The sequence below is a fragment of the Saccharomyces paradoxus genome, chromosome XVI, assembly GCF_002079055.1.
Source record: "Saccharomyces paradoxus chromosome XVI, complete sequence".
Taxonomy (NCBI): Eukaryota; Fungi; Ascomycota; class Saccharomycetes; order Saccharomycetales; family Saccharomycetaceae; genus Saccharomyces; species Saccharomyces paradoxus.
In genome coordinates this window covers 16,517-38,205 of record NC_047502.1, presented here as the reverse complement: position 1 = coordinate 38,205, position 21,689 = coordinate 16,517, and the positions used below count along the sequence as shown (strand labels likewise).

The following is a 21,689-nucleotide window of genomic DNA, read 5'->3' as shown; positions in this document are numbered from 1 at the left end:
GAAAAAAAGATTAAAAAAATAATGGGCATCTCGAAGAACAGATCGGCTACTCGCAAAAAGAGAAAAGGTTTGCAAGGCTATAAAAACATTGAATAATGGCGAAGAAGACTAAGAAGGATAAAGAAGCCAAAAAGGCACGTGCTGAGCTGAAGAATCAGAAAAACCAGAAAAAACAAGAGAAAAAGTTCCACAAGAACAAGAATAAGTCCCTAGACGGCGACGATGATGATGAAAGTGACCAAGATCTTGATGAAATTCTTTCCAGCTTCAGCAAGAAGCAAATTGAATTGGAGCACGTAGATATCACTTCTGTGGAAAAACCCTCTTGCCGTACCCATCCGTTAATGTTTGCAAATCCGCAACACAATAAACACGAATTGTTCATTTTCGGAGGTGAGTTTACAGATCCAGAAACCAAACTGACACATTTTTATAATGATTTATATTCATACTCCATCAAGAACAATTCCTGGAAAAAATACGTTTCTCAAAATGCACCTTTGCCCAGATCCAGTGCAGCTGTTGCTGTACATCCTTCCGGAATAGCATTGTTGCATGGTGGTGAATTCTCCTCCCCAAAGCAATCTAAATTTTATCACTACTCTGATACGTGGCTGTTCGACTGTGCTGAAAGAAAATTCACTAAATTGGAATTTGGTGGTAGAGATTCCTCACCCAGTGCCAGATCAGGTCATAGAATTATTGCTTGGAAAAACTATTTTATATTATTTGGTGGGTTTAGAGATTTGGGGAATGGCCAGACTTCTTACTTGAATGATTTGTGGTGTTTTGATATTTCAAACTACAAATGGAGCAAATTAGAGACCAACAGTAAGCCTGACGCTAGATCTGGCCATTGTTTCATCCCCACAGATAATTCAGCCATATTAATGGGTGGTTACTGTAAAATCATTGCCAAAAATAATAAAAATTTGATGAAGGGGAAAATCTTGAATGACGCATGGAAACTGAATTTAACGCCTGATCCAAAGAAGTGGCAATGGGAAAAATTAAGGAATTTCAAAAACCAGCCCTCACCAAGGGTTGGCTATTCGTTCAACCTATGGAAGCAAAATAAGTCCGTCGCTTTTGGTGGTGTCTACGATTTACAAGAAACTGAGGAATCCTTAGAATCTGTTTTCTATAACGACTTATATATGTTCCACCTAGAGTTGAACAAATGGTCTAAACTAAGAATCAAGCCTCAGCGTCAAACGAATAATAGGAACTCACCCGCCACAAGCAAAAGAAAATCTAATAAAGATCAAGAAAAGGAGTTGCAAGATTTATTAAATTCCATTCTGGCCAAGTCTAATCTAAATGATGATGACGATAACAATGATGACAACACCGCAATAGGTCCTAACTCTATCGACGACGATGAAGATGACGAAGATGACAGCGATTTGGAGAACCAAGATGATATTACAATATCAAATCAATTACCGCATCCAAGGTTTAACGCAGCAACTTGTGTGGTTGGTGACTCGTTGTTTATTTACAGTGGTGTCTGGGAACTCGGTGAGAAGGATTATCCTATAAACTCTTTTTATAGTATAGATTTGAACAAATTAGATGGTGTCAAGGTTTACTGGGAAGATCTGTCTGCCATTGAAGAAGCAAAAAGACTAGGTGATAGAGATTCCGATGAAGATGAGTTTGAATACGAGGATGAAGAGGATGACGAGGACGACGATGAAGAGGAGCAAGATGCAGCACTCCTTGAAGGTGACGACGATGAGGAAAGCGAGGGCGAAGACGACAAACAAGCGCAAATGGAGATTCCAGACGAAAGGTCTTGGTTACCACATCCGAAACCATTCGAAACTTTAAGAGCATTTTACTTAAGGGAAGGTGCAAACTTCTTAACTTGGTCTATTTCTAACAACAGAAACCTGAAGGGTAAACAGTTAAAGACAAAGTCCTTCGAATTATGTGAAGATCGTTGGTGGGAAAGAAGAGACCAGGTGACCCTTGAGGAAGAGCGTCTAGAGGATACAGGTGGAATCATTGAAAGAGATACGACTACTAAACCTTCCAAAAGAAGGTAACGGTTTTACTTTTATACTTGATTTTAAAAGTTATTTATAGCACATTTTATAGAATTTTGACTTTCATATAAAGTCCTTTTTTCCTTAGTCACTAATTGAGTCATCTGAAAAAAAAAACAAAGGAGGTAGGGAAAACTATCAAATTATTACGTCCACCGAAGGGACTACTATAGAAAAGTAGAATAAACACCTCCTATCTCAATGACGCTGCAAAGAATTAGTAAAGATTACCTAAAGCCCAATTATGGGCTTATCTTACTTATAGTGTCTTATTTTTTCAACTCTTCTATGGTAGTTTCTACCAAAGTCCTAGAAAATGACCCACTAGAAACTTCGCAATCAAGAATTAATCCTCTACAAATTCTGCTAGTAAGAATGTCCATTACGTACTGTTGCACGCTCGTATACATGCATTGGAATAAACAAAGTGTTCCAGACATTCCATGGGGTCCGGCATCATGTAGGAAATGGTTGATACTTCGAGGTATAATGGGGTTTTTTGGTGTTTTTGGAATGTACTTTTCTTTAATGTATTTAAGTATTAGTGACGCTGTCTTAATCACCTTCATGTCGCCAACCCTAACCATTTTCCTTTCATTTTTATTGTTGGGTGAGCCATTCAGTAAGCTTGAAGCCTTGGGGTCCCTAATTTCATTTTCTGGAGTCGTGTTAATCATTCGACCTACATTTCTGTTTGGCGAGCAAACCCAGGGGCAGGAAGCTTCACAGGACGATATTGTCGAAACTCAAAATCCTAAATTAAGACTCATTGCTATCGGAGTGAGTTTATTGGGGGTTTGCGGATTGAGTAGTGTTTACATTATTATAAGGTATATCGGTAACAAGGCACATGCCATCATGAGTGTTAGCTATTTCTCGTTGGTCACTACTGTTGTGGCGGCACTTGGTGTGTTTCTTATTCCCTCGATGACTTTACAGCTGCCTCATTCGTGGAAACAGTGGGGATTGTTCCTGAACTTGGGTGTTTCTGGTTTCATCCACCAAATCCTATTAACGATGGGAATTCAAAGGGAGCGTGCAGGCAGGGGTTCATTAATGACTTATACTCAAGTTATATATGCTGTTTTCTGGGATGTTGTGCTATTTCACCACTGGCCAAACATATGGACGTGGTGTGGTATGGCGGTCATCGTTAGTTCTACTATATGGGTCATCAACATGAGGGCCTCCAAACAAAACGTTGTAGCTACTGCCGAGTTACTTTCTACATCGGACTTTGAGTTAGATGAGTTGGAAAACTGAGTAATGTCTGTATGTTATGATTCCACAAATGGAAAACAATGAAAACTTCCTCCATTTTATGTTTTGGTTTGTATTTATAAATTTGAACTGTTTTATTAAAATGTATGTAATATAAAATTTATTTTCGAAAAAATCGTGGACTTTTTCCATTCTTCCAAGAAAAATCTCTCTCTAAAATTAATAATGCAATAATGCTGCGGTAGAACTGAAAATAAAAAATGTTAATGATAACTGTTAATAAGAGAAAGGAGAAGAGGCCAAAAAGGGAGAATGCTTTTACTAATTTTTTGATTTGTTGAATATAGTTTCGAGTGGTCGTGAGGGTTGATTAAAGAGGCATCTAGAAGATATTTCCCAAAAATTTTTCATAGAACCACTCCATATTTTTACCATTACTTTTCAAACGCTCTTCCTTTTCTTGGTCTTTCCTTCTCCCCTCTTCTTCTTCTCTATCGTATATTTCCTTGAATGTGTATAGATCCACGTCAGTTGACTTAATCACTTTGGTTTTGTATATCAATTTGTACCCAGCCCAAGAAAGGACATAGACAGGCAAGCCAATATACCCAGTGATAAAAGTTTTATAATCAAATTTATGACCAAGGAAGACAGTGAAGTTTTTGATCAATGCGATCAAAATGCAAAAGAATAAAGCAAAATAAGCACCATAACGTTGACCAGGAGCGACATAGGCAAACTTTGATTTATCGATCCCTTGAGCACGGCAAGCTTTATCAAAATAGATGTAAACAATTAAAATGGTGATCCAACTTAAGATACCGAACATTGAAACAACGTTAACAAAGTAGTTGAAAATCTTCGCTGATCCTGAAGACACATTCATGTACGCCAAGCAACAAAACAACACGGAGAGAATCAAGGCATTGTAAGGAACACCCCATCTACTTGTCTTAGCGAAGATCTTTGGCGCCTTACCATCAATAGCCAACGCGTATAAATTTCTGGAAGAAACATACAAATCCGAGTTACAAGCACTGAAAACGAAAACTAGGACACAAGCATTGAAGATATGAGGTAAGACTTTGATACCTGAGTTTTGAATGGCAACCACGAATGGGGAAGCTGCTGCAGACATACTTTTGCCTTTTGTAGAAAGTAAACGAGGATCATTGTATGCAACGCACATACCCAAAAGGAAAACGGTGCATAGGTAGAAAACAATGATACGATAAACTGTCAATTTGATTGCTTTTGGAACACTCTTTCTTGGATTTTCTGCTTCAGAACAAACAATACCTGTCAACTCAATACCTGTGTAACTGAAAAGACTGTAGACGAAAACCGCAATGAACGAAACAAATTTACCCTTACCACCAGTGATAGCCGTCGAGTATTCTTTGAATGCACCAGGATCACGCCAGTATCTAAACCCTAGACGGTCATGGTTAGGACCTCCACCAAGCATAATGATAAATAGTAACAGGATTAGACCCAGCATTACCATGACTTTGAAACTGGACAACCAAAATTCAAATTCCCCAAAAAATTTTACACCGACGACATTGATAGCGACAATAACAACCAAGAATATAGTAATCCACACACCAGGGTTAACGCGGTCTCTGCTAATCCAATATTGAATGACCAAAGCAGCTGCAGTAAGTTGATTGGGAGGTAAGATGAAATATTTGAAAAGGTAAGTATAACCAATAGCAAAACCTAATGCAGGATCCACATAACGAGAGGCGTAACTTGTAAAACCATCCAATGGAATGTAAGAAGCCATTTCACCAAGACAGGCCATGGTGTAAAAGACTAAAAGGCCGACAAAAGCATATGCAATTAACATGGCAACTGGACCCCCGGTCAATAAGGCTGTACCTGTACCTATAAGCAGGCCTGTACCTAATGAACCACCAATGGCGATCATAGAAATATGTCTTGCCTTTAACTCTTTCCTCAACCTTGTGTTTTCATCTTTACCATCTGGAACCACGAAAGAGTCGTCCCTTGCTGAAGGTGATGTAGAGGTGGATGAACGGGAGGACACATTGTTTTCTTCGAGGTCAATGTTATAGATTTCTTGCTCCTTTACAGGGAAATTATCGGGATTCTGTTTGGAATAGTAAGCATCATGGTCGCTGTCAAGAGAAGAAGAGTTACGAGGAGATGCGCTAGTAAACATCTTCTTTAGAGGCATCTTCATTATTTAAAGTTCTTGATCTTTTCCTTTGTGTTTTCAGCTGTACCCTCAGTTGGAAGTGCAAAATAATTGTGTCTGGCTCTATAAAAGAACGATTGATGTAGTACTTTATCCAACACTTTAACTCAAAACAAGTTACGTTCTCCAAGAATATTCAAGTGTATCTACACGCCATCTTTTATATATACAAAAAGGACCGGTGAAGTCGAGATGTCGTTGAGTATACGAATATGATAACAAAAAAGGGCCAGATAACCCCAAGTTCTAATCACTTTGCTATCATATTGGATATCAAAATTTTCTGGCTGATACTGACGGTACGGTTTCTCCTCTTTTCCCCTAAGCAACGGCTAAAACCACCGAAAAAGCTATACCAATCGGAGTGTGTCGTGAGAAGCATGACTAGATGTCACGAATGTTTTGGAGAAGACATGATATGACTTCAGTTGCTGTCACCGCCTGGGAAGCTTCCTCTGGTCCCTGTGCGGAAATACATCACCGCGCAGCCACTCCTGCCGCGATCAGTGCCGTGCCATTGAGCGACGCCGTGCGGCCACTCCATAATGCCAGCGAGGTCGCTATCGGTGTTGGTTGCCGTTAAGTGAAAAGAAAACAAACACTGCTATCTCAACAAAGTTCCACTGGGAAACAATAGATGCGCTTTTCTGCACCCTGGTGCCTTCAAAAGAGAAGTTTAGATTAAGAAATCAGAGGCTTAAACTTTTTACATACAGCAGTATCTAATATATAAGATAACGATTTCGAGAAATAGGAAAAGATGCAACCATTCTTTATCGTACCAGTAAGGATCGGAGTCCTCATTATCGGGCTGAATTACGTAAGAAGATTCCCCACTTTCCGTCTTCGAGAAACAAATCAGCCCCGCTGTCAAGATAAGCTTAATTTGAAATTTCTTTTTCGTTATCTCAGGTAAATAGTATACAACCACTTAAATAATTGATAAGAAGGCTCATGAAAAATGAATACCAACTTGGTGGAAAGCATATAATAATCTTAAAAAATCATTTTGATCACATTTACCTGCTCTTTTATCGCTCAAATCTGTCTCCTTCAGCACGGTGTCAATCTTCTCCTTGACTACATCGTGCATAGAGCCCTTTGTATCATCCACCATTTCATTGTTCATTGCTAAGAATGTCTTATAATTTTTCTCCAGAATGTCCATCACGGTGGTCGATTTGAAGCCAGCTGAAATCGTTCTGTTTTTCCTTACAAATACGATTCTCAATAAACCATCCCATTCGTTATAATCCACTTGCGGTCTTGGATTTTTGATCTCTAGTCTAACAACGCTGGATTCCACTTGTGGTGGCGGTCTGAAGTTGTTCTTCCCAACTTTCATGATATGTGTGACATTAGCCCACATTTGTACATTGGCGGATAACCTACAATATAGTGAGTCGCCCGGTCTTGCCAATAATCTTAAAGCAAACTCTCTTTGAAACATGAGAATGGATACTCTTGGTGGTCTTGGTTGGTTAATTAATTTGAAAACCAAAGGTGATGAGATCTGATAAGGTGTGTTACTAATGCAGATATCAAAGTATGGTAATTCAGTCTTCATAAAATCTCCAAGCATAATTTCCAGCTTCTTCTCCACAGGTGTGCCACGCACCCTCTTCGTTAATTCTGCCGCCATCCTGGGATCCATTTCTACTGCCACTACGTTTTTCGCTTGTTCGAGGATTCTTACCGTTAGGTTACCTGTACCAGGACCAACCTCCAAAACAACGTCTGAGGGTCTAATCTGTGCCTTATCAACAATACCTTGTGCCACTAAAGGGTTTTTCAAAATATGCTGACCCAGATCTGTGTTGAATTTAAATACTGAACTCAAATGCTTTTCTGCAGAGACTTGCTTCGATGATGTTGCTCCAGAGTACTTCTTTTTTGCAGCCTTGCCCATGGTATACTTTTATTGTTTTCTGTACTGATATAAATGATACGATGTCTAAAATGACTAACGGAACATAAATTCACTATATCAGGTGCCTTATTCTTATTCTAACGTTCTTCTATTTTAATCTAATATTTTCACTTTTCAGCTCATCGCAATTTTCGAAAATTTTTTTGGGAAGAAAATGTCGGGTAATATAATAAATGAAATAGATTATTATCAATATTTTCTGTTATTAGTGTACACACGAGCTGAGGAATATGTAAATGAATTTAATCGGTATCATTAAGGCTAATTGTGTAGACTATTTACTCATCTTCACAGATGCGGAAGGACAGTTTCCTCACTACTTTGTTTTCGCAGACATCATCGGTCGAACGGGATATTAGAGTCTCTGGGTTCTGTCCTTGGTGTTTACTAGTGAAGAAAACAGATATCTTCGAATTTCTTGGCGGTGTTATAAAACTAGGTAGACTGATTTTTTTGTTACCCAATGGCAACGTCAGTGGTATAGTCTCATCAGTGAGAGGATCCTGTATGTAACCTTTGAATTCTTCAACGCTTAAATCCTTTAATGCGATTCTTTTTCCTTCTCTTATAAGTGCCGTTTTATCAGGGTGAAGTTTAGCAGGTGAAAGGTTTTCCTTTACTTGTGAAGGATTATTTTCATTACATACTGAATTTTTGCAACTGTATACCTCATTATTATGTCTGTGGATAGTCCGGTCTCTTTCTTCAGCCGTTTCCTCATATAACATGAATTGCGTAGCTTTTGGGATTTGGACTTTCTTTATTGGACTTCGTCTGAGTGCATAATCAGTGTCTATTTGTGACCTTCTTTTCGATGGTGAGCGAAGTTCGTTACCTTTTACTACAGCTCGTGGTTTTTGGTTGATGTTCTTGCTGTATAAAATAGTTCTCTTTCTTGATGGTGATATCATCTTTCAGTGGTTCTCGTCCTATTTCGTCCAAGAGAGCGTAGTTTCCATTTGATACAGCTCAATATGGTCTCCTTTCTTTTTACTTTATATAATATAGTAACAAAAGTACAAAAACTCGGGAAGAAAACGCGTCAACGCGCTACGCGAAATATGTATCAACTTTCTGATGAACGCAATTAGCGAAAATAAGAAGTTGTGATACTTCCTCGTCTAATTTGATATATCCGTTCTAGATAATGTTATTATGCATGTATGTATAAGTACGTATATATGAATGTGTGTATTTGGCCAGGAAAGGCTTGCCTATAAAATTTGTGTATGAATAAATAAAGTGCAAAATATATATTGTTCCCCCTCCATATTAAAAAGCGGAATATGACGATATCCCATCCTCAGATAGCTCAGCTTAAGGCAAACAGATGCAATTGGGGTCTCTTCAGAAACAACCATGATTTTTATAAATGTCAGATCCGTATCTTTCAACGTGATAGAAACTTCGGCATCCCATGTTGGGTTGAATCCATTTCCTTGAGAACTTTTAGTGGAAGCTTCCGTGGCAGAAATCCTTAAACCTTTATCAATTGAGATGGGCGTTATCGGCTCGTCGTCGGTATGGAACTCTATTTTAACGAAAGAATTGGTGTTGTTTCTACTTGGCGACGTATCGTTCAGCCTCGGCAATAACTGTGTGGATAAAATTCTAATTTTAACAGTCACTGGATCACTACCCTTTTCAAAATGTTCGTAAATCAAGGGAATCATTTTGGCCTTTGTTACTACAGGTAGTAATCTTTTCGGTTTGAGCACGTATCCGGACTTAAAACTTCCATCGGGTTGGTGATCTAGTATTTGGAACATAGCCAGATTAAGTTGTTGCCCAATATCATTCGTTTGCCAATTTGTGGCCACCATCTGCACTCCCACCTTCCAAAAGGGTATTGGGTTGAAGTTTGATGACTTGTACCGCAAAGCGTGAGGATAGACTCTCATTAAATATCTTCTATTATGTTTATCCAACGACAGTTTTAAGTACTTGTCCTTAATCATGTATTCTACTTTATGCTCATTCAATGAAAAACAATGTGCTATCGTTTTAGACTCTGGTAAGGAGAAATTCCTGAATTTGATGCCATGTATTCCAGAAATGTTAGAAACATCATTAATTATATCAACGTGCTTTTTCAATCCAATTCTTTTGATACGTTGCATACTAGAAGAGTTTGTTGTACTACTGCTGTTCGTAGAGTCATCCTTCATTCTAAATTCCTGTTCATTAGATGATTCGTAAGAAGAACTGAAGGAGGATGGGAACGGCTCGCTAACACTAACACCTCCAACTGCTTCGCTCGTCTTCTTGGATTTTAATAATATTCTATGTTTTAATTCCCTGGGTGATGGTAGTTTATCAGTTTTTGTCCCAGCAAAGTAAAGCTGCTCTCCTAAAACCTCTCTCATTATTAGGCTTGCCAATTTTTGATTATCCTTATTACAATTTATTTCCAGAGAAATAATCAAAGGATATGGAGATGTTATGAAAGCATATTTCTTTATCACACGTATAACAGTTTTTAAAGGAATAGCAGACGTTAAAAATCCATGACATACCACCGGTCCATTTTCACCATCCCAAATGTCAATCTCTACGCACCTACAGCCTTGTTGCAGAACTTGAATATATCCTTCGACTGACGGTGTTTCTGCAATCTGTTTCCCCAATAGGTACGTATTATGTGACGATGCGATAAAGTAATGATTCAATGGTTTCAAGTATAATTCCTCTTTAACGTCCACCAAATACGGTTGCTCTTTTAAAAATTTGGTGAAACCATCTTGCCCCATCGTCAGCTGAGTTGGTTCTCTATATTTAATAAAATAAGACCATGCGGTTTCACGATCGAGCTGCTCATGTTGCTCTGTAATCAAAAATTCAAAAAAATTTTCAAATGATAAGTGCGAGTGTGGAGGTTTCGTAATTTTAGACCAAATCATATTTACCTCTTTCCTATTCTTTAAAATTTTGATGAATTTTTCAAATTCAAAATAATTTAATAATCCGTTATGGTTGATATCAGCTGACTGGAAAAATTGTAACAATTGACCTGTCGATACGTAAATATGAAATTTATCGCATAGCTTCTTTACATCTGCAAAGCTCAACGTGTCCTTTTTCTCATCTTCCTCTTTCTCAGAGACGGTTATTTGCCAATGTATCCTAGCAAATTGTGAATTATCAGGCAAAAGTATGCTTTCCATTAATTCCCTCCTTAATTTCACTAAACCGCAAATGCAGCTTAAGAATGCGTTAAAGTCCAATTCATTCAAAGCCACCACGTGTAACGCCTTCAACTTATTCGATACTTTGTAAATGATGGTGATCCAAAGTTTACTATCTGATCTCAATCTTTTCGGGTCCACCTCCTCTTGATAAGTACTCGCCATATCACCGATTCTAATGTCTTTAACGGAGTCTAATTCAAGGTACTTCGAACCCTCTTTCCATATTATTTGCCCGTTGTTATTGATTAATCTAAATTCATAGAACTTTCTTCTTCTTCGTGTCATTCTAATCATCCTGATTCCTCTTTGCATTACGCGACATAGCGTACTGAGATCACAGTCATTTCTTAATTTTTTGTCAACAAGCTCACTTATTCCATACGAATAAGTAAGGGGCCCCATATGAACTCTAGGCAACTCGGCTGCTCTTCTAAAAATTGATCTTATGCTTCTTCTCACAGTGCTTCCACTGCTTACACTTTTATGGTCAGTGTTAAAAGAGCACTGAAAAGAGTTATAACTTGCAGAAAGCACAACGTCATCCTTTTGTGTTATTTTCCCTTGATCTCTGCATGAGTGCCGTTGTAGCTCCTTTGTAAAATTAAACCTTTGGTCATCTATAGCGCTTTCAGTCATTCATATACACAGCGTGAACGACCCTACTGTTGTACGTTTGTAATTCCCAGTTTCTTATTGTCTATTGCCTGGGGCTGCTTATGTCGTGATGCTTATACGATTTTTTAAAAAAAAATCGGGTAAAGGTGTCAAAAACTGTAAATGAAAACGTGCGGAATCTTTATGAACTGTTTAAAATTACACTAAATATTACATTGTATATATTAATATTACAAAATCCATGAATGAGGCGCATATGCATAAATGTATGAGTATACGATTTGTAATTATTGTCAGTAAGTTGGAGTTCTACTTGAGCGCCCTTTTCTTGGTGTAAGTAGTTGTGACAAGGGGGTAGGCGGCCTCAGTTGGGTTCTTCTTCTTGTCGAAGGGACCCAGACCTGACTACTAGAGGACGTAATTTTCGTTAGAGGAGTGTGGAAAATCTTTGCTATCGGTGTGTTTTCTACGGCTACTTTCATCGATTTATCCTTGTATGTAGGGATTTTAGAGGGCAACGACTGGTAATGCCTCCATTTATCCTTTTCAACGTCAAGCACAGATTTGTTCTTTGCCAACAGTGGAGTTTCCGTAATCAGCGCTTCATTTTCATGCTTAGATATAATGAAGGAGCCTGGCGACTTCTTATCCTCATCACGATAAACATGGGGCCTAATTTTGTCGGGCTCGTCATAAGGTAACGGAGGAACACTGCTTAGTACCAGTTTACCTCTGTTTGGTGACTCAGGATCAAAAAAAGGATTGATTGTGTTTGATGAATCTGGACTTGTTGCAGGCTTAATATTCATCTTCTGTAGTAACGCTTTACCGAGTTTTCTGCCCTTCGGGACCACTGTCGTATTTGGAACTTCCGATAATTTATTATCACCGTCATCTATGGCAACTCTCTCCTGGAAATCCTGGGTTATAGTCCCAATAACACTATTCGGTCGCCCAAAGCCTAATGATTTCGGTTTCGGAATCTTTTTCTTGTTGGTGGCTATTTTGTTTGAAGCAGAGGATTTAATTAAAATCTTATCCGCTGTAGGCTTGATATTCAGCCATCTCTGAGCTAATTCATTTGTCTTCGATGCGACGCCAGCGTCTAAAAGTGAGAATTCCAATGCTCTATAAATAATATTAAATGTTTTAGAAACTGTTTTTGATTTTTTTTCCAATTGCCTCTCGAACGTTATAGTAATATCTTTGGAATACTTTGTTGTCAGTAACTTCGACTGCAACCTTTCTATCTCATCAAGAATGTAAAATAGTTCATGATTCAAATTGATAAAGAGTATATTCCAACGTTTATCGATCAGTTCAACTTTCAATTCTCTAAATTCAGAGTTCATGAATCTATAATCCTTCATTATCAGCTCATATTTTTTTTGCAGGATAGTTTGCAAGATAGTTATATTTTTTATATTCCGGTGCCCAAATTGCACAATTCTTTGAGGTAGAATATCAGTCAAACTTTTTTCGATCGGCGGGATATTTTTTTTTAGGTTCAAGAACTTTCTCGATAGAATATCTTCTGCCGCAGAAAAGTTTGGTACCTTTGGCTCAGTTGCTTCCGTGTGCGTCCCTAATAGCTTGACTAGTTGTTCTAGGGTAAATGATGGAGTATGTCGTATCGGAGATACAAACCTTTCTTCTTGAATTTCGAGACAGTGAGATATATTCCTATTAATGATCTTATGTAATGTGTCCATATGATCCTTTGAAATTTCGTTAAATTCCAATGAAGTATCCAATAATTCCTTTAAATTGGTCAACCATGGCTCCAATTGGCTCTTAATTTGTGTAGATTCTTCTATGACGTCAAACATCGGGCTAAATCGATTGTATCTGTCGCTATCTTGTTCATCCTTAGAAAACTCATCCTCTAGCAAATTTAATAAATGTGCAAAACCTTCCTCAATGTTATGAACGTCATTAATAAATTGGTAAAGTATATATTTTTTTAATAGTAACCAATCCATGAACATCAAAATATCGTCTTGCCCCAATCGTTTCTCGTTAACTAAATCCGGAATAGCCGAGGTAACGTTCTCCAAATCATCGTAAAGTTGAATTAACAATGTCTCTGAGATACTGGTGGTGGTCTCATTCAATGAGTTGCAATCCTTTATTAAATGTAAGGTATCGTGAATTCTTTGTAAGCGTTCACAAAAACTTTCTTGCAAGTCATCCCCAATGGTCACAGATCTGGATCCATCATTATCCATGGCAATACTGCTCAAATCTTTAAGGACGTTATAGATAAACATACATGCGGCCGCATTACACTTTGTTATTGTTTCAAAGTTATTTGTTTATGGTACCGAAAACTTTGGTTCGGGTAATGAAAAACCGTCCTATTTGGCATTAAACCTGTTATATATTTAGATGTGTGAGAATATAAGAATGGGTATATATGCGATGCGAGTAAACTCACGGTTGTGGTGTGAGCTTAATTGGGTTCGCCTCCTTTGCCGCGTCTTTCAGGAGATGTTCGACGGATTCTTCAATATCATCTGACTTTTTGTCTTCCGTCTCTGGGGATTCGTTATTGCTGTCATTATCATGTTTATTATCATTATCATCATTATCATCCTTGTTCTGGGGATCATGCTTCTTATTCTCATTTAAATCCTCCTTTTCGTTGACCTTCTCTATTAGCGGTTGTTGATCAGATGGCCCAGGGGCCGCTTTTTCATTGAGCAATTGCGATAAAGCACTTGTTGGATTAGCGTATAATTCTTTAAATTTGCCCATTTCTACCACTGATCCATCATGGCCAAGAACAATAACGTTTTCCGATCTTCTGATCGTACTTAGCCTATGCGCGATGCTAACTATAGTCATCGATTTTGATTTCATCAGTTGACCAAATGTATAGTTAATGGCTCCTTCACTTTCAACATCCAAAGCCGATGTAGCTTCATCGAGAATCAAGATAGTTGGCTTCTTGATCAGAGCTCTTGCAATGGCAATACGTTGCTTTTGTCCGCCACTCAGTAAGGTGCCGTGAGGACCAATTACCGTATCGTATGTGTTCGGGAATTTCGTAATGAAATTATGACAAAAGCATTGCTTCGCCACCGATCTAATTTCTTCCTTTGTTGGAGTATATGTCAACCCGTAAGTGATATTGTCTCGAATAGTACCTGACATAAGTACCGGCTCTTGCTGAACTATACCGATATGCCTTCTTAAGGATTTGCAATTCAATTTGGAGATGTCTTGGTTATCTATCATAATAGTTCCTGCTGTAGGATTATAATATCTCAGTAGCAAGAGCGCAATTGTAGATTTACCACGACCTGAGGGGCCCACAATGCAAACACTCGATCCCGGCGCAATTTTAAAATTTAAATTCTTGAATATTTGAACAGAAGGTCTCGTAGGGTAGCTAAATGAAACATCTTTAAATTCGATAACACCACGATCTGGTTTATATCTGTGTCCCACTGTGGGTGAAATGGAAGGTTTCCTATCTGTTAATTCAAATAACCTGGAAGCGGCACCAGCACCTTGCATGATTTCCGAATAAAAAGTAGAAAGGCCAAATACTGCATTCCCCGTATATTCTGTATACAACATAAATGCAGTAAGATCACCAATGGAGAGCTGGGATTGTAAAACAAGATAGGAACCATACGCAAGGACGGTTAAGAAACTTAGATCACCTAAAAGACTAGTTGTAGTAAAAAACTTTGCGTTTGTAAATGCCGCGGTTTTCCCCACCTGAAAAATATCTCTAATTGCAACATTATACCTAGACAATTCATTACCTTCAGCAACAAATGACTGAACTGTTTTAATACCAGATAGTTGTTCTTCAGCAACTCTAGTCAATTGACCAGTAGCTTCTTGAAGGTCTTTAGAGGTGTTCCTGATCTGTTTTCCAAACACTGAGGCACTGAAAAGAACCGGTGGAGTGAAGAACAGCAATAGTATTGATAACTGAGGTGACAAGGAACACATCATCCCTACTCCAACAACACCACAGATGAGGGCTTTGACCCCATCCGAGACCTTTTGGGTCATTGATCTTGAAACGACATACGCATCAGATCCTAAGCGAGAAATCAAATCTCCAACTTTATGATTGTCGAAGAATTCAGCATCCTGATGCAGTGTTTTTTTAATGACATTTGCCCTCAGACGAGCGACAACACGTTCACTTAATATTCTCAATAATATAAATCTACCAAAATTTGCAGCACAACCAATCAGTAAAGCAACCGTAAAGAATGAAAGAAACTCATATAGGGGTAAGGAAAAAATGGGTATTTTCAAATCAAAGAATTCCGAGCCAGATGACGTCTTAAGCGTGTCAAGAACAATACCTATGACTTTAGGAATTGACATTCCTATAGAACATGATATCGTTAAAAGAAGTATGGCTGTAAGAAGCAGTTTCCAATCCCGTTTTGCCAACATAAATAGCCTTATTATATCTTTATAGTCATCGCTTTTAGATTGCTCCTTTGCGTGTGCTGAATTTGCCGTTCCTTTAGATACGGAAGAGGCTGAAGGCAGGGAGGCTTGCGGTTCTGTTTTGGATGAATTACATCTGAAGGATTGCAAAACTAGTGATTTGCCAATTGTAGGAGACCGTAAACATAAGCGATTGATAGGAATGAGCTGCGATGAAGAAGGGGTGAGCAGAGACCGAAACCTCATGGATAGCAGTTTAGGCAGTCGGGGACGGGACAGCATATTTCTGTATATGCCCACTCGCAACAGCGGTAAACGACCATTTAACATTGCGATTGGCGACGATATGACATATATTTCTTTTCCTTTTAATGCAACGGTACGAACTTCATACTACTCTTCGAAGCTCTTAGAAGCGGCCAACAGTCACTATTATTGTAGTCGTTATTACTTTCCCGTATAAAAGTATGTAAGTTTTCATACACAGTTGCTAGAATATTTAAAATGTATATCAGCGAGTACAAAGAGCCGCAGTTCCCAGGAAGTATTTAACTATTTTGTTATTGGAGTGGGTTCAGAAGCAGCAGTACCATTCTTATACTGGGTATAAAAGGCATCTGTTTTCGATCTACTGAGGACACTAGCGGTTTGCAACTCAGTTTTCAATGAAGAGCGAATAGCCTGAGCGGCCACGTTCAAATATGCAGCATACGATATACCAGCTTTCCTCCAGGCGGACATTTTTTGATTGCGGTTGTGAGCTGAAACTGTCAACGTTACCTCAAAAATACAAATCTTGCTAAGTGCTCAATAGAAAGTCCTACTTGTATGTCTTCATTAAACTAGATGAAAAAGGGGAGGATCAAATTTCATTGGTTCGTATAAAAGTATTCACAATAGGCGCGTTGTTTGAACTGAAATGAAAATAGTAAGTTAGTAAATCATCTGCCTTTATCTAGTTTAGAGTATTTCCCAATAAGGATAACCTGATTTCTCAATTAGCGCCTTAGTAAAAAGTTGCTATAGCTTCCTTCCTTTTTTTTCTTCGACAGAATTGGTGAAATGCTTTTATATAATCAAGAAATTTCCTTTTTCGAAAGAGAACTACGTCGTTTCTTAGCTTACTCTGAGGTCATCGACAAGTTTTTTCAAATCTTTTGAGCCTGGAGGGATGCGTACATTGGACCCTCCTTAATTAGATCAGTTTTTTTCTTTGTAAGTACTCTGACTTGTCACTATTGCGTCTACAGTAACTCACAATATTTATGACCAAGACCATATATACTTAAACAACACTTGATATAACATATCCTTTATTTAGTGTTCAGTTGCTATTGGTTAAAGTATTGTATTTGAATAGGAATATCTTAGAGTCCAACTGTCATCGTGTTTTAAGTGCGAAAAGTTTTATTGTTAAGCTGATCAGAAGAATATGCTGCCATATACGTGATGAATAAATTGGAAATAAACCACACCGCGGGCCCACTCAAACAAAAGAATATTGCGAGTTTACAATTTTGTTCGGGATTGTTCTGATTACATCACAGGTGTTTCCGAGTTTGCACAAAACGTCTCATAAAAGCTGTGGAAACAATACCGCCAAAACCGACGCTTATGAAATAAATGATCCAAAATAATATAACAACCTATATTGAAATACACAGCTGGCTTCAGTATCCATTCAATGGCAAAACCTTGGAATCGTTAGTATTCCAGTGGCCATCCCAATTCTCAATATACAAGAAAACCTTCCTATGTACACAGGCATCGAAGTCATCTGACACTATCAATCCGCTATTAGGGTAATAGGACGGAATACGCTAAGCGACGTCGGTAAACTAGCAATTTTGCTAAGCCTTTTGCACTTCTTCGCATCATTCAAGATCGGCTTTTAGCGAGCAGCGAACCTTCACTTTGATTCTCCGATGAAGGACACTTTAAGACAACGTTAAACATTCCCAATCACAAAATTTAAGATGATTAGAAATGTTTTCCAGGGGATAAGATGGAGCACAACGTCGAAAAGTGGTAAAAAAAGAATACTTAGCCACCGTAATGTCTACTTGCAGTCTTAGAAAACCATAAACATCGGTCAAATAGTTGTTGAGGGAACCTAGGCGTCGCATTCTCGTAGCCAAATAGAACGAATCTGACCATTGTATGTTTCCGTTTTACTGGTATGATAGCCCAATATGTTTAAGGACAGTCAAGACAACACACCTGAGAAAGGACGTCATCCCCTGCATTCCCAAACGAGCTATGAAATAGCTCTTTCCTCTACAAGTAACAACAACAACTTGTTTTCGTCTGTTTTCCGACCGTTTAACTTCCGAGATTTCCTTTTTCAACACGCTTTCGTTGAACGTCGCAAATTCGTTTAGAATAAACGAAAGGTGACAGAAATAGAAGATTATAGCCATGCATACCCACATAAATTAAAATGTTGTTTCGAGGCTGAGTATTCCCTGCGTCTGCAGCCATCAGGGGTATGACTCTGCTATACGTTTACCATATGCTTGGCTAAACGATTTATTAACGAATCGATGAGTAGATCACACTCAGCATACGAGCACAAACTTGTATGGGGCAGCCATATATAAAGGGTGTATACATGGTCCTTGTCACACCCATCTTGACCAATGCATCTAGAGCTCACAATATAGACATCTCCTCACTTTGTTATAATGACAGCATTTAGGCCACTATCAAGCTTTGAAAAAAAAATTCTCACTCAATCTTTGAATGACCAAAGAAATGGAACTATTTTCTCGAGCACATACTCGAAATCTTTAAATAGAGAAAATGACGCCGACTGGCATTCGGATGAAGTTACACTCGGAACAAATTCTTCCAAAGATGACTCCCGTCTGACGCTGCCCTTAATAGCAACAACTTTGAAAAGATTAATTAAATCACAACCGGCATTATTTGCGACTGTAAACGAAGAATGGGAATTCGAGCCATTGGAGCAACTAAAAACTTCCGATATTGTTAATCTGATTGAGTTTGAAACCATAAAAGATAAAGAGGTCAATTGTCATTGGGGCGTTCCACCTCCTTATCTCTTACGTCATGCCTTTAACAAGACTAGGTTTGTTCCTGGATCAAATAAACCTTTGTGGACACTATATGTGATTGATGAAGCGCTATTGGTGTTTCATGGTCACGACGTGTTGTTTGATATCTTTTCAGCGGCTAACTTTCATAAATTATTTTTAAAAGAACTAAACGAAATCAGCACAGTAAAGCACTCTGAAGATAGGGTATTGTTTGATATCAATGACGTCAATCTCTCAGAATTAAAATTTCCCAAATCGATATACGATAGTGCAAAATTACACCTGCCTGCTATGACACCACAAATCTTCCACAAGCAAACTCAATCTTTTTTCAAATCAATATACTATAATACTTTGAAGAGACCTTTCGGTTATTTGACCAACCAAACTTCCCTTACCACATCAGCATCTGCAACACAACTAAAGAAGTACAATGATATCTTGAATGCACACACTTCATTATGCGGGACAACAGTATTTGGGATAGTGAACAACCAAAGATTTAACTATTTGAAGTCCATTGTTAATCAAGAGCATATATGTCTAAGAAGTTTCATCTGTGGTATTGCAATGATATGTTTAAAACCTCTCGTTAAGGATTTTACCGGTACAATAGTATTTTCTATTCCTATCAATTTAAGAAAGCACTTGGGCTTGGGCGAATCATTGGGTCTCTTCTTTAAAGAGTTGAGGGTCGAATGTCCACTTTCTTTAATTGATGACGAACTTTCTGTCAACGAATTTTTGGCGAACAGTAATGATAACGAGGATAATGATGATGAGTTTAATGAAAGATTAATGGAGTGCCAGTTTAATAAAGTTACAAAACATGTTAGCGGCTTCATTATGGCGAAATTAAAAAGCTGGGAAAAGAATGGATTTAATGACGACGATATAAGAAGAATGAAATATGACAATGATGATGATTTCCATATCCAAAACTCAAAAACAAAATTGATTCAAATTAATGATGTTTCTGACATATCACTATCGATGAACAACGATGATAAATCTTTCAATATTGTGAGTACGGGATTTACAAGCTCGATAAATCGCCCCACATTAATGTCTCTTTCATATACGTACTGCGAAGAGATGGGCTTGAATATCTGTATTCACTATCCTGATTCGTATAATTTAGAATCATTCGTAGAGTGCTTTGAATCCTTTATTGAATAGGCAGGTAACGCATTCAATATTATTTTCGTATAGTACATATTTTTTCCATTTTATTTATTCTTATCGAAATTTAATCAACATATACGCTAAAGAACCTACTGGTGCAAAACATAACAAGCAATGCTCTGTTTTCGAAATTCTGGCATGCCAAGGCCGTCGGTATCAGTTTAGTAGGGCAAAAAGAAGTGACGGTAAATACAACAGGCCGCGGCATCCAGCCGACATATCCTTACGAAACAATCTGCCTTATGAAACAATCTGCCTTATGTGGATTCAGCAGAGAGAAAAAACGATTTCGAGAGGTCGGGGTGGCTATCTCCTTTCATCTGTTTTACTCTTGTGTATTCTGAATTTACGTCCGAGGAAGTAGTAGTTGGTTTTTGCAGATCATACAAAAGATATGAAGTTTACTCTTTTGTCGGCAAAGTACGGAAGAATCTTCGCCGCTGAAAAGCATTGTAAGGACAATAAATAATACATCTTCTGTTGTTTATAAAGCGTATCTAGTACAAGGTGCTGCTTCCAAGCATATATATAATGTTCAGAACTTTCCAACTTCTACAAATGCAATCAGGTATATTTCTTAACGGCTGCGGAAATTTCTTGGATATCTTTTGGACTTGTTCTACAGCAACCACCAATGATGCGGGCACCGCTGCTAATGTATCGTTTGACAACCGTATCCCAACTGTTTAGCTTATCGCTATTTGGCAACCATATTTTCTTTTCAGTGTCATAAACTTCCCCACTATTTGGATAAGCAAGCAAGGCCATTTTTGGCAGGGCTTGATGTAAGGACTCAAGAATGTCAGGAGACTGGTTGAAGCTGACGCAGTTGATACCTAGGAGGGAAAAGTTGGGATTTATTTTGTCGCCCAAGTCCTTAATAACTTGTGCAACTTCTTCCATGGTAGTGCCATCTCTCAAGACACCGTTCTCATGCACGGATAACCCGATGTAGAAGGGTTTGGATAGGATACTCTCATCCCAAGACAGAATAGCCTTCAGCTCATGAATGTTAGGAATGGTTTCAAACCCAATCAAATCCAGTTTATCATTTTTATTGAAGTTTTCCAACTGAGGTTTAAAGTATTGATAGAAGTCAATATTTTCCGGTTCAGCACCATAGTCACCTGTGAACTCGCGACAAATATGAGCACCCCATGGGCCAATACAGCCAATCAAGTATTTGTCTTCGCCAATGCAATTACGAGAAAAATCGACGATCCTATTCAAAAGGTTATTGTATTCTGATAAAGTCTTAATCGGGGTGTTTTCAGAGACTGATTTATAACTCGTTTGATATGTTGTAGTCATCAATATTTCCGCACCAGCATTCAAGAAATCGTTGAACATTTCTTTGACGATTTTTCTGTTGGCTGATGACTCATCAGACCAAAACGACTCACTAATGAATGGAATAGTTGACCACACGGGGTTGGCAACTTTGATACCTCTGTTTTCCAATTCTGTTCCTTGGCCACCATCAAGAACAAGAACTTTTTTGGGGCTATCTGCTAGTAACTGCTTCAGAGGAAGACGTGCCATTTTTTCTGCAATTTTCACGCAATTTAGTGATAAACTGATTTCCAATTATGTTGAATAATGGTTCTTTTCAGCTTGGTTGAACTAAGCCTTCAATATATAAGTGTAATCAAGCGTGAATAAGCTTCGATGGTAGTAATTTCTGCTATCAGAGGTGACTAATACTTACTAAATACAACCGATGGACAAAAAAACTTCGAGCTGAACTTTTCATTTTTTTTCACTCCAGAATGCCGTGCTGTAGGAGAAAAA

General features: G+C 38.2%; 11 protein-coding genes across 11 annotated transcripts; 3 read left to right on the top strand and 8 right to left on the bottom strand.

Annotated features, from left to right (window-relative positions):
* Nucleotides 1-95: 95 nt before the first annotated feature.
* KEL3 (Kel3p) lies at nt 96-2,051 on the top strand (the record flags this gene model as incomplete). The annotated part of the gene is made up of 1 exon (XM_033913622.1): nt 96-2,051. One exon carries the CDS (start codon nt 96-98, stop codon nt 2,049-2,051), a length of 1,956 nt encoding a protein of 651 aa, XP_033769513.1.
* Nucleotides 2,052-2,252: 201 nt separating this feature from the next.
* SPAR_P00150 (uncharacterized protein) lies at nt 2,253-3,314 on the top strand (the record flags this gene model as incomplete). The annotated part of the gene is made up of 1 exon (XM_033913621.1): nt 2,253-3,314. One exon carries the CDS (start codon nt 2,253-2,255, stop codon nt 3,312-3,314), a length of 1,062 nt encoding a protein of 353 aa, XP_033769512.1.
* Nucleotides 3,315-3,654: 340 nt separating this feature from the next.
* DIP5 (dicarboxylic amino acid permease) lies at nt 3,655-5,481 on the bottom strand (the record flags this gene model as incomplete). Its single annotated transcript, XM_033913620.1, has 1 exon — nt 3,655-5,481. The coding sequence occupies one exon, from the start codon at nt 5,479-5,481 to the stop codon at nt 3,655-3,657; it is 1,827 nt and encodes a 608-aa protein (XP_033769511.1).
* A 967-nt stretch (nt 5,482-6,448) lies between these two features.
* On the bottom strand, nt 6,449-7,405 carry DIM1 (putative dimethyladenosine transferase; the record flags this gene model as incomplete). The annotated part of the gene is made up of 1 exon (XM_033913619.1): nt 6,449-7,405. One exon carries the CDS (start codon nt 7,403-7,405, stop codon nt 6,449-6,451), a length of 957 nt encoding a protein of 318 aa, XP_033769510.1.
* A 299-nt stretch (nt 7,406-7,704) lies between these two features.
* ACM1 (Acm1p) lies at nt 7,705-8,337 on the bottom strand (the record flags this gene model as incomplete). Its single annotated transcript, XM_033913618.1, has 1 exon — nt 7,705-8,337. The coding sequence occupies one exon, from the start codon at nt 8,335-8,337 to the stop codon at nt 7,705-7,707; it is 633 nt and encodes a 210-aa protein (XP_033769509.1).
* Nucleotides 8,338-8,640: 303 nt separating this feature from the next.
* PLC1 (phosphatidylinositol phospholipase C) lies at nt 8,641-11,250 on the bottom strand (the record flags this gene model as incomplete). The annotated part of the gene is made up of 1 exon (XM_033913617.1): nt 8,641-11,250. The coding sequence occupies one exon, from the start codon at nt 11,248-11,250 to the stop codon at nt 8,641-8,643; it is 2,610 nt and encodes an 869-aa protein (XP_033769508.1).
* A 272-nt stretch (nt 11,251-11,522) lies between these two features.
* KAR9 (Kar9p) lies at nt 11,523-13,499 on the bottom strand (the record flags this gene model as incomplete). Its single annotated transcript, XM_033913616.1, has 1 exon — nt 11,523-13,499. One exon carries the CDS (start codon nt 13,497-13,499, stop codon nt 11,523-11,525), a length of 1,977 nt encoding a protein of 658 aa, XP_033769507.1.
* A 163-nt stretch (nt 13,500-13,662) lies between these two features.
* MDL2 (ATP-binding cassette permease MDL2) lies at nt 13,663-15,984 on the bottom strand (the record flags this gene model as incomplete). Its single annotated transcript, XM_033913615.1, has 1 exon — nt 13,663-15,984. The coding sequence occupies one exon, from the start codon at nt 15,982-15,984 to the stop codon at nt 13,663-13,665; it is 2,322 nt and encodes a 773-aa protein (XP_033769506.1).
* A 222-nt stretch (nt 15,985-16,206) lies between these two features.
* Nucleotides 16,207-16,395, bottom strand: ATP15 (F1F0 ATP synthase subunit epsilon; the record flags this gene model as incomplete). Its single annotated transcript, XM_033913614.1, has 1 exon — nt 16,207-16,395. The coding sequence occupies one exon, from the start codon at nt 16,393-16,395 to the stop codon at nt 16,207-16,209; it is 189 nt and encodes a 62-aa protein (XP_033769505.1).
* A 1,943-nt stretch (nt 16,396-18,338) lies between these two features.
* Nucleotides 18,339-19,892, top strand: PBI1 (Pbi1p; the record flags this gene model as incomplete). The annotated part of the gene is made up of 1 exon (XM_033913613.1): nt 18,339-19,892. One exon carries the CDS (start codon nt 18,339-18,341, stop codon nt 19,890-19,892), a length of 1,554 nt encoding a protein of 517 aa, XP_033769504.1.
* A 570-nt stretch (nt 19,893-20,462) lies between these two features.
* On the bottom strand, nt 20,463-21,440 carry SAM4 (S-adenosylmethionine-homocysteine S-methyltransferase SAM4; the record flags this gene model as incomplete). The annotated part of the gene is made up of 1 exon (XM_033913612.1): nt 20,463-21,440. One exon carries the CDS (start codon nt 21,438-21,440, stop codon nt 20,463-20,465), a length of 978 nt encoding a protein of 325 aa, XP_033769503.1.
* Nucleotides 21,441-21,689: the final 249 nt, after the last annotated feature.